Source organism: Pipra filicauda, unplaced genomic scaffold, assembly GCF_003945595.2.
Source record: "Pipra filicauda isolate LSUMZ 115617 unplaced genomic scaffold, ASM394559v2 scaffold182_size1470994_pilon, whole genome shotgun sequence".
Lineage (NCBI taxonomy): Eukaryota > Metazoa > Chordata > Aves > Passeriformes > Pipridae > Pipra > Pipra filicauda.
The window spans coordinates 22,122-36,299 of record NW_024104290.1 but is presented as its reverse complement, the minus strand read 5'-3'; the positions used below and the strand labels follow the sequence as shown (position 1 = coordinate 36,299).

Below are 14,178 nucleotides of genomic sequence, written 5' to 3'. Positions count from 1 at the left end.
GAGGACAAAACCCAGCCTGGCTTGTCCCAGCCTGGATTCCTGACCAAGGCAAGCTTGTTTAATGGAGCAGAAACGAGCCCTGGCACGGAGGGGTTAAGAGATTGCTTGTCCTGGGGGAGTTGAATTAGCCACGTATCTGGGAACTAACTTCTCCCAGACCCTGACTTGTTTTCCTCTTTAAACATCATCTGCTGCTATTTTTAGCAGAGAATTTTCTCAGCCGAATGCTCCCAGTCGAGTCCTGGTCAGAGGCCCTTTTCCCAGAGAGACACAGGCCCAGCAGCACGTGCTGGTCCCCAGTTAAGCTCAGCTCTGCTCCGTTGTCCTGCCAGCTTTGGGGGTTTTGTGTCACACTGCCAGGTCTCTCCTGAGGAATGGGGGACAGTCCCCATCCCAGCATGGTGCAGGCATATTAAATGCCCTCACAGACCCTAAAAAGCCAGGGGAGGCTGCAATCTGGCCTGCAGAGTCAGAGACAGCTGAAGAAGGGGGCAGACTGGACTTGGTAACTTGGCTGAAGGCTCTAGGAATGTGAATGGGAAAAAAGGTGGGAAGGAGATGGAAAGAAATTATTAGGCTGATATTAATAACAGGATCTGCTTCTCAGCACTGCAATCTATTTGGATTCATTCCAGCTCCTCCAAGGGAAACCATGGAAGCCTTTATTGTTCATAAAAGTTGCAACTAAATTCGGACTGTATAAAGCTTAAGGAAATACCTCTCAGAGGACAACCCTGCCTTGGCTGCTGGAAACAAATGAGGTAACTCCCTTCCTCTTCTCTGCTTTTCTTGGGGCCTTTATCCCTCCTTAGCCAAAACCCCAACCTGTCCATCAGCCCATCCCTCCCTCCTCTGGCTCCTGAGCCTCCAGCACAGGGAGTTATCTGTCTGCCTGGGTGCAATTAGCAATGTGTCAGTGGATGTCTGGGGTGGTTCTCAGGGAAGCAACGCTTGTAACTGCTTTTATCTACAGCCTGATTTAATACCTGCCTGCCAGAGATCAGCATGTAAATCAAAAAGGCCAGATCAGGGCACACGGGTGGACAAATTGAGTAAAACAGGAACAAACCCCTGGCTTGTCTGTGCTAATGTGGGATCCCTGGGAGGACTGAGCCCTCTGGATGCCGGGGATGAAGTCGAGCAGCGCCGGGTACAGCAGAGCCACAGTCAGGAAGGTCCCTCTAACAATGGCCCCTTCTTGGTCAGTGTATCTGTTCCCTGTGTGTCTTGGAGTCATGTCAGTGAAGCAAACAGATTGGGAACATATTTGCACTCCCCACAGCAGTACAGAAGCCAACCCTGACACAGAGGAGCAAGCTGGGCTCTTTGCTGCTCCGCGCCTCAGTGCCAAGTTTCCAGCTCGGCTTGAAACCTGTGGCTGAGCCCTCCTTTGGCAGGGTCAGGAAACAACTCTGCTCTCAGCTCCTGCTTGGAGAAGGCTTGGCAGCTGGCTCCAGGAGTGGGGAGCCAGGCTGAGCTCACCTGAGCACCCCTAAAGGCCCCCAGGTGAGATCAGACCTGGCACGGTGTGGCTTTGCCCGGCCACGCTTAAACAAATGGGGCCCAGGACAGCAGGAACCCTGACAGATGCCACACAAGGGCTTGTCCCAGTGGCAAGAGCTGCCTTCAAAAAGCTTCCCCAAGCCCTGCAGGAATCCCAGGAGCCCCGGATTCCTCTCTTGACCTCCATGTACACATTCCAACACATGGCACTTAACCTTTGAGGCTCCTCTGAAAATCCCAGTGCCAGCGTTTCACGGATGAGTATGTTCCCCTCACATCTGCCCCCTGTATCAGATGCTGCCAGCACCGCTCTCTCTGCTGGCTCTGCTCCCAGCTGAAGGACAGACAATAGGCATTTGAATCCAGTCTCCACTTCCCCTCCCAAACAGCCCGGGGGAGATGGCAGATCAGAGCTGAGACAGCGCTGAGAGCAGGGCTTGCCAGCCAGCAACAACTCTCTCGATCCCGGCCTGCCTTTGCTTTCCCTCCCAGTGCCACTGAACCACTGGCTGCAGTTGTCACTGGGCACACAGGCCAGCTCCGCTGGGCAAGTCCTGGCAGCCTCCAGCTTGCCAAACCAAGGGCATCTTATTTCAGCATGGTACTGCTGCCAAAATCGACTGCCGCCCTGGATTCCCGACCCGCTGGCCATGGCACTGCTCAGTGCACCTCTCCTGGACCTCTCTGCCGTGCCAGCTCACCTGGAAATCCACCAGCCACCTCCTTGACCTCCGCTTGCTCGCTCTTAGGAGCATCTACCTGCAATTAACTGATCCAGGCAGTGCCTGGAGCACAGAGAGGAGCAGTTCCACCTGCAGGAGGTTCGACGAGGATCCAGCTGGAGGTTCAACGAGGATCCAGCAAGAGCTCCTTTGGATTCTCCTGAAAAATCACATTCCATCTTTCTAGAAATAGCTCTGCTTCTGGAGCCATTCAGCCTGTTTGGCAACACTTCTGCTGCTTCAGAGATAACAACAGTGAGTGAGGAAAAACCTGTCTAGACACCGTTTGCCTTCCACGGACTCCCATTGCTACATCAAAGCACCCCTTCAAACAAACCTGCAAACTGGCCAAGTAATAATCCCCAGCTCTCCTGTGCCTGCTCCAGCCAGAGGCAAGGACCCATCCCATCATGCTTCGGAGTTTATCTCTAATCCAGGGCCTTCTGACGATAAGAGGAGAGGCAGGATGAAAAATCTCATTACAGGAACATGAGCAGAAGTTACCTGGCTTCACGCTACAGGTGGGGGCTACATCCCTTCTGCTCTCACCTGAGCAAGCTGCAAACCTCCAGCTCCTTTCAAAAGCTGCCATACACTTGTCCCACTTGTCCCTCCCATTCTGAGTGCTGGATCCCTTGCCATTCCAAACCCATCTCCATGAATGCTGAGCAAGCTCTGCTACAACCTGGAGATCAAAAAGTATCTTCCTGAGGCACCCAAGGTCAGCTTGACCACCAAGAGGGAGCAAGCTACTATCACAGCAGGACCAAGGCACAGGAGCTCAGGGGAACGCTCAAAATACCTTGAAACCAAGGGAGCTGGAGAGGTTTTTAGGTTTCTTGAACACAAGTTACTTGAAGCCACTGCTGTGGGGAAGCATCTGGCACTAGCATCAAGCACTGACCCCATGCAGCCACCACAAGAGCAAGATCTAGCTCATTATTTTAATAAGGGTCCTTTGAAATACCTTCTGTGTGAGAGACAGCTAAGAAAATCCCGTCTGGCTTTATTCTGTCTCAGGCAGAAACAGCCTTTATTTAGCAAACTGCTGCTAACAGCTCTGTCTCATTAGTCAGTGTTTAGGGAACCAGGCTGCAATTGTTCTGAAGTCTGGCATTGCAGAAAGAGCCTTGATAATGAGGTCTACAGGAGACGATTCCTCCTGACAGGCCCACAATGACCCAGAAATCCTACTTAATTCCCTGTCAGAGAAAAGTGCTGAGTAACAGCAGAGGTGCAGAGGCTCTGGGGGCCGAGGGAGTTGCAGCCTCTGTTCACACTTCAGAGCTCTGGGGTGGCAAAGCCAGCCCTGCTGAGCTGCAGCAGCTCCCCAGAGAAAGCTCGTGGGGCAGATAGGTGGGGTTTGCCTTGGGAAGGTTTGTAGCCTCACCTGTGAAAGACCTGGCACCACGCAGAGGGCAGGGAGCAGAAGTCCCTGATAACACAACAGCAGCAGGCACTCGGAAAAGCCTGGCACTAGGCAGGGCTCCTTGGAAGAGCCCTCAACAGCAGCACCTGGATATGGGCTTCTCAGGGCACTAGGCACTGCCTCCTCTGGATCTGCCTGCAGACTGTGCCAAAACCCTGCCACAGAACTCCCTGACTCAAGCAGCTCAACTTTCCCCTCTGTCCCTAGGTCTGGCGTGTCCAGGAGCTCACCAGCTCCACCTGCACAGCCACCACTGCTGCCAGCACAGACTGTGGAGAGTCCTACTGTGGAAGAAGCCTCTCCTGCCACATCCTGGAGCTGCACAAGGGCTGTCTCCTCTCCCGAGGACATGGGATGCTCAGTGTGAGTGCCCCGGAGGTGGCAGTGAATTTTGGACACATTCTGCCCCAACCCCTTGCCCTTGGAGGAACACACAGCAGGCTGGCACAGGCTTGGGCAGCACAAACACCACTTTCAAGTGGTTTCTGTCCAACAATCAGCGCGTGTTCGTGGTCAGGAACCTCTGGGCTGGGTGGCCCAGAGCCAGCTGGGCCAGAGGATGAGGTGGAGGGACCCAGCAGGAATGTGGGCAGGATACAGCTGACCTTGAAGACCACCCCCAACACAGACCCTTACAGGCATGTGCTTGCCACCTGTTTCAGCCAGCAGACAGGGGACTAAAGCAGGAATTCTGGAACTGAATGCACAGTCTGTTCAGGAGTGATCTGAAGACTCTCACCCCCGTGAAGCTGATGGGTGCTGTCCCCCAGCCCCCTGCCCAGGAATGCATCTCACGTGTGAGACTGCAAATGCAGCCCTGTTTAAAGCACGGCTCAAACCTGCCAAAAAAAAGGAATGTGGGAATGAAATCACCAGCCGAAACAGTGTCTAGAGACAAGCCAAGCCAAGTCCCTCGAGTGTCAGCACCAGAAGGAGGGCTCAGAAATGGAGAACCCAGCTCCCTCTGCACCAGCTCTGCTGGCACACACAGAGGATCTGCCTCAGAGACATGAGGGAAAGACATATGCTGAGAAGGGAAGGACCAGCTTTATTTTCCCAGCCTGTGTTCCCACCAGAGATGTGCTTTCAAGACTGCCTTGCAAAGTAGGAATTAAATCCAAAGGTGCCTATGCATCTTCCTTGCTGTCATCCCCTTATCAGATATCTACAGCCTGCTCTGAGCCAGAAGATGAAAGGATCATAACACCACTTATCTTCCCACTTAAGAACATGCTTAACAGCTTGCTCCTAAAGAGGAGGACACTCAAGGCTGGGGAAGCAGCTGTAAATTCTGCAAATGGGCTTCCTTGCATTTCTTTGAAGGAGCTACTGCTTCTCAACAAGGGACACAGACACCAAAAGGAAGCTGGAAAGAGGGAAGCCTTTGTAGGAAAGATAGACTTTGCCTCACGTCCAGAACTTGAAGCTGAGTGGCAGATGTGAGATGTATGGCATGTGTGCCTCAGAAGTGACCGAGCATGAGCCAGGAATTGAGAAGCTCTTGGGAAATATGTAAGCAGCCAGAATTATGACATATTTGTCACTCCAAAACCACGCTCTCCTCGGGACTGTGCAGTGTCACAGCCAAGAAGGAGATCCCCTCGCATGCTGCAGGCACAACTGCTGCATGCAACCCAGCTCCAGCTCTACACATCGAGGCCAGGACCTCTCCCCAGAGCACCGTGTCTGAATCTGACCCTCATCTCCCCTCTTTGTAGAGCTACTTGTAATCACGGTGAACCTGGGTCCAGCTTGCCTTTGTCATTTAATAGCTGAGTCAAACTGTCAAAACAGCCAAGCAGGATCTGTTCCAAATATTTGCAGAGAGAGGAGGATCAAGGAGCCTGCAGCAGAACACCAGGAGCCTGCCCAAGGGAGGAGAACAATCCCTATTGTGGACCAACAGCGGGATGCTCGTGGCGACGATGACGCCTTGGCACCGTGTGGGGAAAGAGCCCCCAGATCCTCCCATGCTCATTAAACACCACAAATAAACTGGAATCTGGAGTCCCCTCTGTCCCCTGGCAAGGCCCCAGTGCTCCAGCCCCTCAGACTGATCAGCCCTGGTCAGAGCTCAGCTGTTGGCTTGGGGAACTCAAGGAGCAGTTGGCAACTGAGAAAGGGGGGTCCCCGGGTGCCTCAGAAGCTGCTGCCAGCCCCAGCACGGACTTCAAAGGGCTTATCTTGCCCTGTGGTGTGGGAGAGCACGTGGTGCCCGTGGGTGAGGACAGCTGTGTGTTGGCCAGGCCCAACAGAGGATTCCTGATGGAAGAGGAGAGATGTTAGTACCTGGTTTAACCTCCCCTCCAGCACACAGAAGGCAGCTTTGGCAGCAGAGCTCCACGCTGCCCTGCTATTTATGGGATGTTGAAAACTGGCCAAAATAAAGGGAAAACACCAGCTCCATAAGGATGCTTACCAACTCAAACAGCCAGTTCTGCTCGAGGGAGAGCCCATGAGGCTCAGGAGGTGATTACAAGGCACTCTGCCTTTCATCTCCACATCGCCAGTTCAAAGGCAACCCCATCAGCCCTGACCAGGCTGTAGCCAACTAAGAGCTGTTTGCTCCTGCACAAGACAGGAGATAAGCCACTGCCTCCCTGCTCCCCGAGAAACCAGCCCAGCCCCATCGATGTGCAACCTCAGCAGAGCAGCCAAGGCCAAAGAGGGAGGGAAATCAGCACCTCCTCTGCTGCAGGAGCCTCTGCATCAACAGGGAGATCCATGGTGGGTGAAGCCAACCTGCTTCATGGCACGTGTGTCCAGTCCTGCCAGCAAAGCACAGAGCAATCACTCCACCACAGGGTTATGTTTTACTCCTCCCACCTTGGCTGTTGGTATCTGAACACCTCAACAACCCACTCTTCCAAGGACCAGGGACTCCCACGGGCTGGGGAAGCCAGGGCTGGTCCAGAGGTCCAGAGCACAGAGCTGGGACTTCCCTTTCTAAGATGCCCTCACTACTACAGAGAGGATGTTTTCCAGGCTCTAAAAATAACCAACCCCAAACAACGTGGTGGGTTTTGAATAAATATTTATCTTTGAGCTTCTGCAGAGATCAATACAGAAGAATAAGATTAAAGCAAAGATTTAAATGTGTATTAAAAATAGCTGCTGCTAAGTTCCTTCGAGGGGATAAAAGCTATTTCACAGAAGCAGCAAGAGCTGCAGGACTTTGCAACACCTTCCCTGCTGTGAAGGCTCCCGGAAATCATTCAGGAGAGTGTTAGCAGCCAGAGCCTCGGGAGGAAGTCCATTAGCAGGCAACAATCTCCTTAATGGACCCTGGGGTCCGTGGAAGAGCTGCTGTGGACACTGGGGTTCTTTCCACTGCTGTGATTCAAGCTCACTCAGCCTTTACCATCCCACACTCCAAGGAATGCTGCTCATCTTTATGGCAGCCCAGCAGCACCATGAATTAATCTTCTGGGGAGCTTTCAGTGAGTGAGGACACAAATTGGTACAGAGTTTTGGCTTTTTTCTTTTATTTTCTTTTTTGGCAGCACCCAGCAAACAGCCCCGTGTGCAGAAACCATGCATGCTGCTGTAATGCAGGGAACAGCAGTAACATCCATCAAACCCGTGTTCTTTTCAAGGATAACATCCCAGCAAAACAGAAATACTGTCTCCGTGGGTGATTTTGGGCTGAAAGATCAAGCAGAGCCTCGTACATTCACATGCAGACAAAATCATTAAGTCCTCTGCTGTGCAACCACCTCCACTCGAGGTCTCAGAGAACACCGGAGCCACCCCGGAGAGATGAGAAGTGGCAGGAACCTTTCTGCTGGGAATAAAAAGCAGGACTGCTGTGCTGAGCACTATTTCTCTGTTAAAAGGTAAGCTTGGCTCTCCAAACAGCTCTCCTGCATGACCTTGCTCGCCAGCCTTATTCTGTATTGCTAATGAAACACAACCCCTGACTTGCTTTGGACGCGTGGAATTTTATGCGCTCCCTCAGCAACCACTGAAGGACTTCATGGCTGTAAGTCCTGAGGTACAGGGGGCAAGGCTGTCAAAAATGGCATTGGGAATTAGGTGTCTCAAGCGGGGGAGTGAGCAGGGAAGTCAGATGCTTTCAACAGGCATGAATTTTTATAAGTATTACACTTCCACCCCTCAAAACAGGGCCTAAAAGTGTCCCAGTCTGCGTCCTCTCTGCAAAATACTGGCCACTTATATAAGAAATTGCCCAAAGTTTATTAAGGCAGGGATTTTCTGAAGAGGTCATGGGCATTAGAAACCCAGCCTAGTAATTGGAACAAATCCCCTTAGATTTCAGTGGATTTCTCCAGCTCAGCAGAAAATCTTACCTAGTCCACCAAAATATATTTTTAATAGCGTGATTAAAAAAAAAAAAAATCTTAAAATACTGCTGAACATCATCAACTGCTGCCTTTTAGCCATATGCCAAAGATAGAGTAAGTCCCTGGCACGTTGCAGTTTTAAAGCTCAGTGTCTTCACATGAGCCAGCTGTGCCCAACTGAATTAAGAGGGCTCTTAAAAACCCACTGATCTTACATTTGTGTTGTAATAATCAGGTACATTGAAGGGAGGAGGTTAGAGCGTGTTCTGGCTTTAACTCTGAAATCCCTAGGATTTATGACTTAAAAAAAAAAAAAAAGAAAAGAAAACCTTGAGCATTATCTGAACACAATTTAATTTCACCTATAGCTGCTCTGAAAACCCCTCATTTCCCCTCGTAACTGACTCTGTGTTAAGCCCTGTGCTCCATCCCATGAGGGCACCACAGGACCCAATACTTTGTATTATTTATAGTGACAAGTGATTCTTGCATGACAGAACAATTCCCATTAATTTTCTGAGCTTATCTGAAGTACCTGTGGGCTGTCAGGTCACAACACGTACGTGGCTTCGTTTCTTTTTAATTAGGTAATGCCAGCCCAGTGTTGACTGGACTCCCATTTGACAGCTCTCAGCAGTTTACAGGTGAGTTCATGGGAATCTGCCTCAACTGTGCTCTCAGGAAATTGCTGAGATGATTTGTTTTAATTTATTTTTTTATTTATTTTTTTCACCAACTCCCATTTACAAGCTTTGCTTCTGCCTCTGCTGCTCTTTTCTCTGCTGGTTTTCTGGTTTGGAACAGGCACCAAAAGCAACTTCCTTCAATACCCAACACAGCAGAGAAGGAGCTTGGAGATCTGCAGAGGAACAGCCTCTCTAGACCTCTTTTTTTGCATGTTGGGTTTTTTTTTCCTAAGACATTTGAAGGCCTGGCTTAGGATGCTGCTCTAAAGAACAGGACACCAGCCCTGTTCTGCAGCTGTCTTGGTGTTGCCCTCCCAGGCCTCGTGCTGGACAGCTGAGCTCCTGCACAGGAGCCACACAAAGCTTCCTCAGAGCAGGAAATGCAGGAAGGCAACCCAAGTGCTAACAGGACCTCAGCTGGCCATTCCTGTGCAGGAAACACCTCCAATATACACCTCCCTCAATCTTTATTCCCCAAGGAAGCTGCTTGACCTCTAAAACGAGAAGCAAAAGCTTGTGAGGAGCTGGTTATCCCTGAGACCAACATTCTGGTGAAGTCCATGGAGTGCTGTCCTGTTCCCCACAGATGTATTTTGGTAAGTCTCTACAAAAGAAAAGAATTAAACTCTCCAAACAACACCTCCCATCTCAGGGGTTTTTTTTTTGCTGTGGGTGTGAGAGCTCTGCAGGGTCAGAAGCAAACAAAGACCCGAGCTTTCAGGCCAAAAAAAAGTTCAGTTTTCGTGTTATTATTTATTTTTCTGAAACTGAAACCTCTCGTTTCCAGCAGGGAGTTGGAGAACTGTGACCCAGCAGGTATTTCCTCTGCCCCAAGTGCCAGAACTGCACCCAGCAGCAAACCAGGCCCTTTGGGTGAAATTTCAGCCCGTGTCCAGAACGTTCATTAGTGCAATTAAAGCCATTAAGTGGTTGTTGGGCCGTGTCCTGACTCAGGGCTTTGCTGCACACACCCTCACTCCTCCACTGCACGGATCTGACATTTTAGTGGTTGAAATCTGGTGTTGATCCTGTGTCTCATGAAAACATGATACTCCCCGGGGGTTCAGAGGAAAGGCAACCAGCCCTTATCGATTGGGAAAAGATGGTGCAGTTCATATTCCAGTCGATGGAGAAGCCAGATTGAGAATGTAATTATCCTAATTAGTTTTATAATCTCGAAATCATCTCTCTTTTTTTTTTTTTTTTAATATAAACAGCAGTTTCCAAGCAGGCCATCGGCTTTTTGCACAGAGCAGTGGTTTTATCTTGTTGAGGGGCATGCTGGCAACACTCACTCTTGTTTTGCAGACAAGGACTCTTGAGGACTCAGGATCCTGTTGGCCTGTGGAAATCTTTCCCTTTGCTAACTCCCTCCCACCACTTCAGGCTGGCTCAGTGAGGAGTTCACGAACCTTCTCCAGATCATCAGGGCTTGATGCAATCAACTGTGAAGCATTAGCTCTAAATATACAACTGGGAGGCCAGTTCTGCTTCAACACACAAACACCCATGGCAGAGGATGAGAAAGCAGCCAGCCCAATTTGCAAGAGAAACTTAAACAATAATCCAAGCAAGCTGCAAGGAAAGCAGGAGCAAGTGGGGGCTAACCATTGCTTTGCCCTTTGGAGATGACTAAAGTTAGGGGCAAACTGGCACAGCCCTCACGTAGAGCAGCTTTTGCCCTTGTTTGTGGAGCTAAATGTAGCGGCTCATTCCACTTTGTTTACTTGTTTAGGTGATTTTTTGGCAGCTCAACGCGTGTCCCTGGTGCAAATCCTCAGTGTGAGGACAGATAACTGAAAAACAGCTGCAGCGGGGCCAAGAGACCCAGAATTCAACTTGTACAGTGAAAACAAACAGTAAAAGAACCCAAGTTCACGAGCAGAGCAACATCTCAGTCCCCAGCTCTTTCCCCTCATTAAAGAAAACACATTTTACTCTCTGAACCTGCTTCAACCAAGTAATTGTCAGAAGTATTCAGGGCAAGAGGGAATGTGCTGGTGTCACGTTCTTTTGTCAACAGCTGTAAAGGAGATGTGCATCCAACTACTCTTTGGTGGCCATGCCAGATACTGCTTACCCAAATAGGAACACCAAGCCCTTCCCAGGAATTTTTTTGAAGATGTTATTAAGCATCTGATTTTGGCAGGGCTCTCAAAGCTATTTGTCCCGATTTTTTTTACTGCCTGTTGAAAAGAAAGCAATCCTGCGAATACTTCCCATCAGAAAATACCAACAAGCAACTTATCATCACTGCAAGAGAGCTAACAACATTTCCAGTGAGTGATTCTTGGCACTGACAGCTGACTCGGAACAGTTGTTGGTGGCTGGGACAGATGGACTTCATATATTAAAAAAAATAAAAAAAAAAAAATAAGAAGGAAATGAGAACTTCTACTCCATAGATTTTAAAAAGCCTTTTGCAAAATCCAACATATTACTGAACCCTCAGAATTAAATCGAAAGGAGATTTGAACATAATGAGCTTTAAAACTGAAATGTGCCCGGGACTTGCCAGATCGCCCCATCGAGGGCTATAAAGTATCAGCATGTTTTGTTTTCAATAGGAAATACTTGGGGGTTTTGGGAAGGTCTCCACAGCCCGTGAAAATCCTCAAAATCCAAATATTTGTTTCCATAGGGAAGGTGGCAACAGGAGACTTCAAGGTAGGAGGCAGCACTGGTATCAGCTGTGAGCCCCACTTTCCATCGCTGCCTCCGAGAGCTTCCTCTGGTTTAATTATGACCATGGCATTTCCCTGATGTGCAGAATCTTTAGATGCTTTTAGTGCCTAGAGCTGGGAATGGACTGAATGCTCCACGCTTCACTGGTTCCCGTTTTATGGCAATGTTTTAAGGCCACTATCAAGAAGAGGGTTTGTTCTGGCAATAACACACTGGAGGAGGCAACCCCAGCTCACAACACTTGGGAGTCAAAGCAGCAGCTCAGAGTCTAGAGCAGGTCAGAGTTTGACAGCTTGGGATCTCAGCATCTTGTGAGCTTTGTCTGCTTCTGTTTATGCCTTTTTTTTTTTCCCCCACCAAGTAGCCAGTTGGCACAAACACATCCTTCCAGTCACACTCCCATCCCACTATCCAGCACCAGCCCTGCAGTCTCCAGTACATATCTAATTTTACACACTGCTGACAGTGTAACCCTGACTTAATGGGGTGCCCTCAGCACCTCAAGTCAAGTGTAGTGGAACACACTTTACTTTTTTATTCTCAGCCTCACTTTTGCCCACTCTGGGACTTTTGAGTCCAAATCTAAAAATTACTGGAAATCAGTAAAGGATGAGGCACTTTGATTTGGCCATAACCCTTTGAATTTGATGGAAAGCAAATCCTGTCACCACTTGGTTTACTCACCAGATAAATGTTTTCAGGCAGAGGTGTGAAACTAGTGGTGTTTGGCTGTTTTGCAGCAACTATTGTCTCTCTAAAGAAATGTAGAAATATCTGTAGTTTGTTTCCAGGATTCAAGGAAAGTTTCTAGGCTGGATTCAACAGGACACTTGAGCGTAACAGAGGAAGGAAACGGGGCACCTTTCTACCCTGCAGCTGTGAGGAAAAGCTGTGCCAAGTCTGTCGTTTTTCCCATTCAAAGGGAGAAGCTGAATCCAGAGTCAGCACCTGGAGAGAACTGTGTGATGCTCAGGGATCAGGCACTCCCGACTTTTCCTGCTGAAACTGCTTCTGCTACAAACCACAGCAAAGCAAATGAACACCAGACCCTGGGGCGCGTGACAACCATCTCCTCACTGCAGATGAGTGTCACAGTCATCTCCTCACCCCTCCACCGACTCTTTTGGGGAATAGTGCCCAAACCTCACTTTATTTGAGGCCCAGAGAGGCTCTGTTTGGCGTCACTGGAGAATTGTTTTTTGTCCTCAGATAAACTGTTTGAAATATTTCAATACACTTCAGCCTTGAGTTGACCCAAAACAGCTACTGGTGAGTCTGTACACGGGTTATGGGTGTTTTGGTACTCAGGGGCTGGTTGTCAGCCCAACCCCACTCCATCCCATCTTCTCCTCCTGCCATCTGGGCGGACAGGGGGGAGGGACACGCGAGCCCACCGGCTGCTGTCCCCCTCCTCATCCCCCCAGTTATTAATAGCCAGACAACAAATGAGCCCAAACTCATTCCTGAGCGGAATTAGCAAATGTTTTTGCAATTAAAACTGCAAACATTCATGCGGGGCCCCCCGAACAATAGGCGCCTGTGCCTGGTCTTGAATAGGCACTAGTGTCCGCCCTGCCTGCCTGCCGAGCCTGCACATTCCTGGCACCCTCAGCCCTGGACCCGCTCCTTGCTGAGCTGGGTTTTGGGATGTTTCCCCCTGTGTCGCGTGTGTGTGTGTCCCACAGTCCCTGAAGCACCACGCTCCCCGCAGGTCCTTGGGTGCCGGCCAGCCCCGTCCCGTCCCACATCCCGGCGGCTCCCGCATCCCCCCGGGGTGGGGGCAGCGCATCCCTGCGCTCCCTGGGGCGAGGGTCGGGGCAGCGCATCCTTCCCTGCACTTAGCCCCGTACGGAGCTGGAGCAGCGCATCCCTCCCCTTCCCCAGGATGCGACCAGAGCAGTGCATCTCCCCCTTTCCCCGGGATAGCGACCGGGGCAGCGCATCCCTTCCCCGGGACCGCGACCAGGGTCACATCCCTCCTCCCTCCCTTCCCTGGGATCGCGACCGGGGCAGCGCATTTCCCCCTTTCTCCGGGATCGCAACCAGGGCAGCGCATCCCTTCTCCCTCTCTTTTCTCTGGGATCGGGACGATGGCAACACATCTCTCCTCCCTCTGTTACTCCGGGATCGGGACTGGGGTAGCGCATCCCTCCTCCCTTCCCCCGGGATCGGGACTGGGGCAGCGCATCCCTCCTCTCTTTCTCTGGGATCGGGACAGTGCTAACGCATCTCTCCTCCCCTCCGTTTCCCGGGATCGGGACGGGGGCAGCGCATCCCTCCTCCCTTTCCCCGGGACGGGGCCGGGGCCGGCGCGTCCCCCCGGGGCCGGGGCGCGGGCGCGGCGGGTGCCGAGGCGGTGCCGGGGGGGCTGTGGCGGGCGGTACTCACCGAGCAGGGGCAGGAGCAGGAGCCGGAGCAGCTCCGGCCGCCGCAGCGCCATGATGGGGTGTGCGGAGCCGAGCCGAGCCTGCGCAATGCCCGGGGCCCGCGGGCGGGGGGAGCGGGGCCGGCCCGGGCACCGCGGGGGGACCGGCCCGGGGGCGGGACCGGCCCGGGGGGGCACCCACCGCACCCACCGCACCCACCGCACCCCCGGAGGGGCGGAGAGGCGTGGGGCCGGGGGGTGGTACCCGCAGCGAGCGGGTGGGGAGAGGGGACGATCCCGGGAGAGGGACCCCGGGAGAGGGGGTGATCCTGGCAGTGGGACGCCGGGATGCGGGATTTGTGATTCCGGCAGCGGAACCCCAGGAGAGGGGACGATCCTGGCAGAGGGACCCCAGGAGAGGGGGTGATCCTGGCAGTGGGACCTCCGGGAGAGGGGATGATGCCGGCAGTGGGACCCCCGGGAG

The 14,178-nt window shown here is 51.7% G+C and overlaps 1 protein-coding gene across 1 annotated transcript in view; it reads right to left on the bottom strand.

Moving 5' to 3' along the window:
- The window catches only part of JAM3 (junctional adhesion molecule 3), a 30,970-nt gene extending 17,193 nt beyond the window's left edge, over nucleotides 1-13,777 (bottom strand). Inside the window, exon 1 of the mRNA XM_027727041.2 lies at nucleotides 13,718-13,777. Coding sequence (XP_027582842.1) covers nucleotides 13,718-13,769 — 52 coding nt within the window. The 5' untranslated portion in view covers nucleotides 13,770-13,777. The remainder of the gene's footprint in view (nucleotides 1-13,717) is intronic.
- Nucleotides 13,778-14,178: the final 401 nt, after the last annotated feature.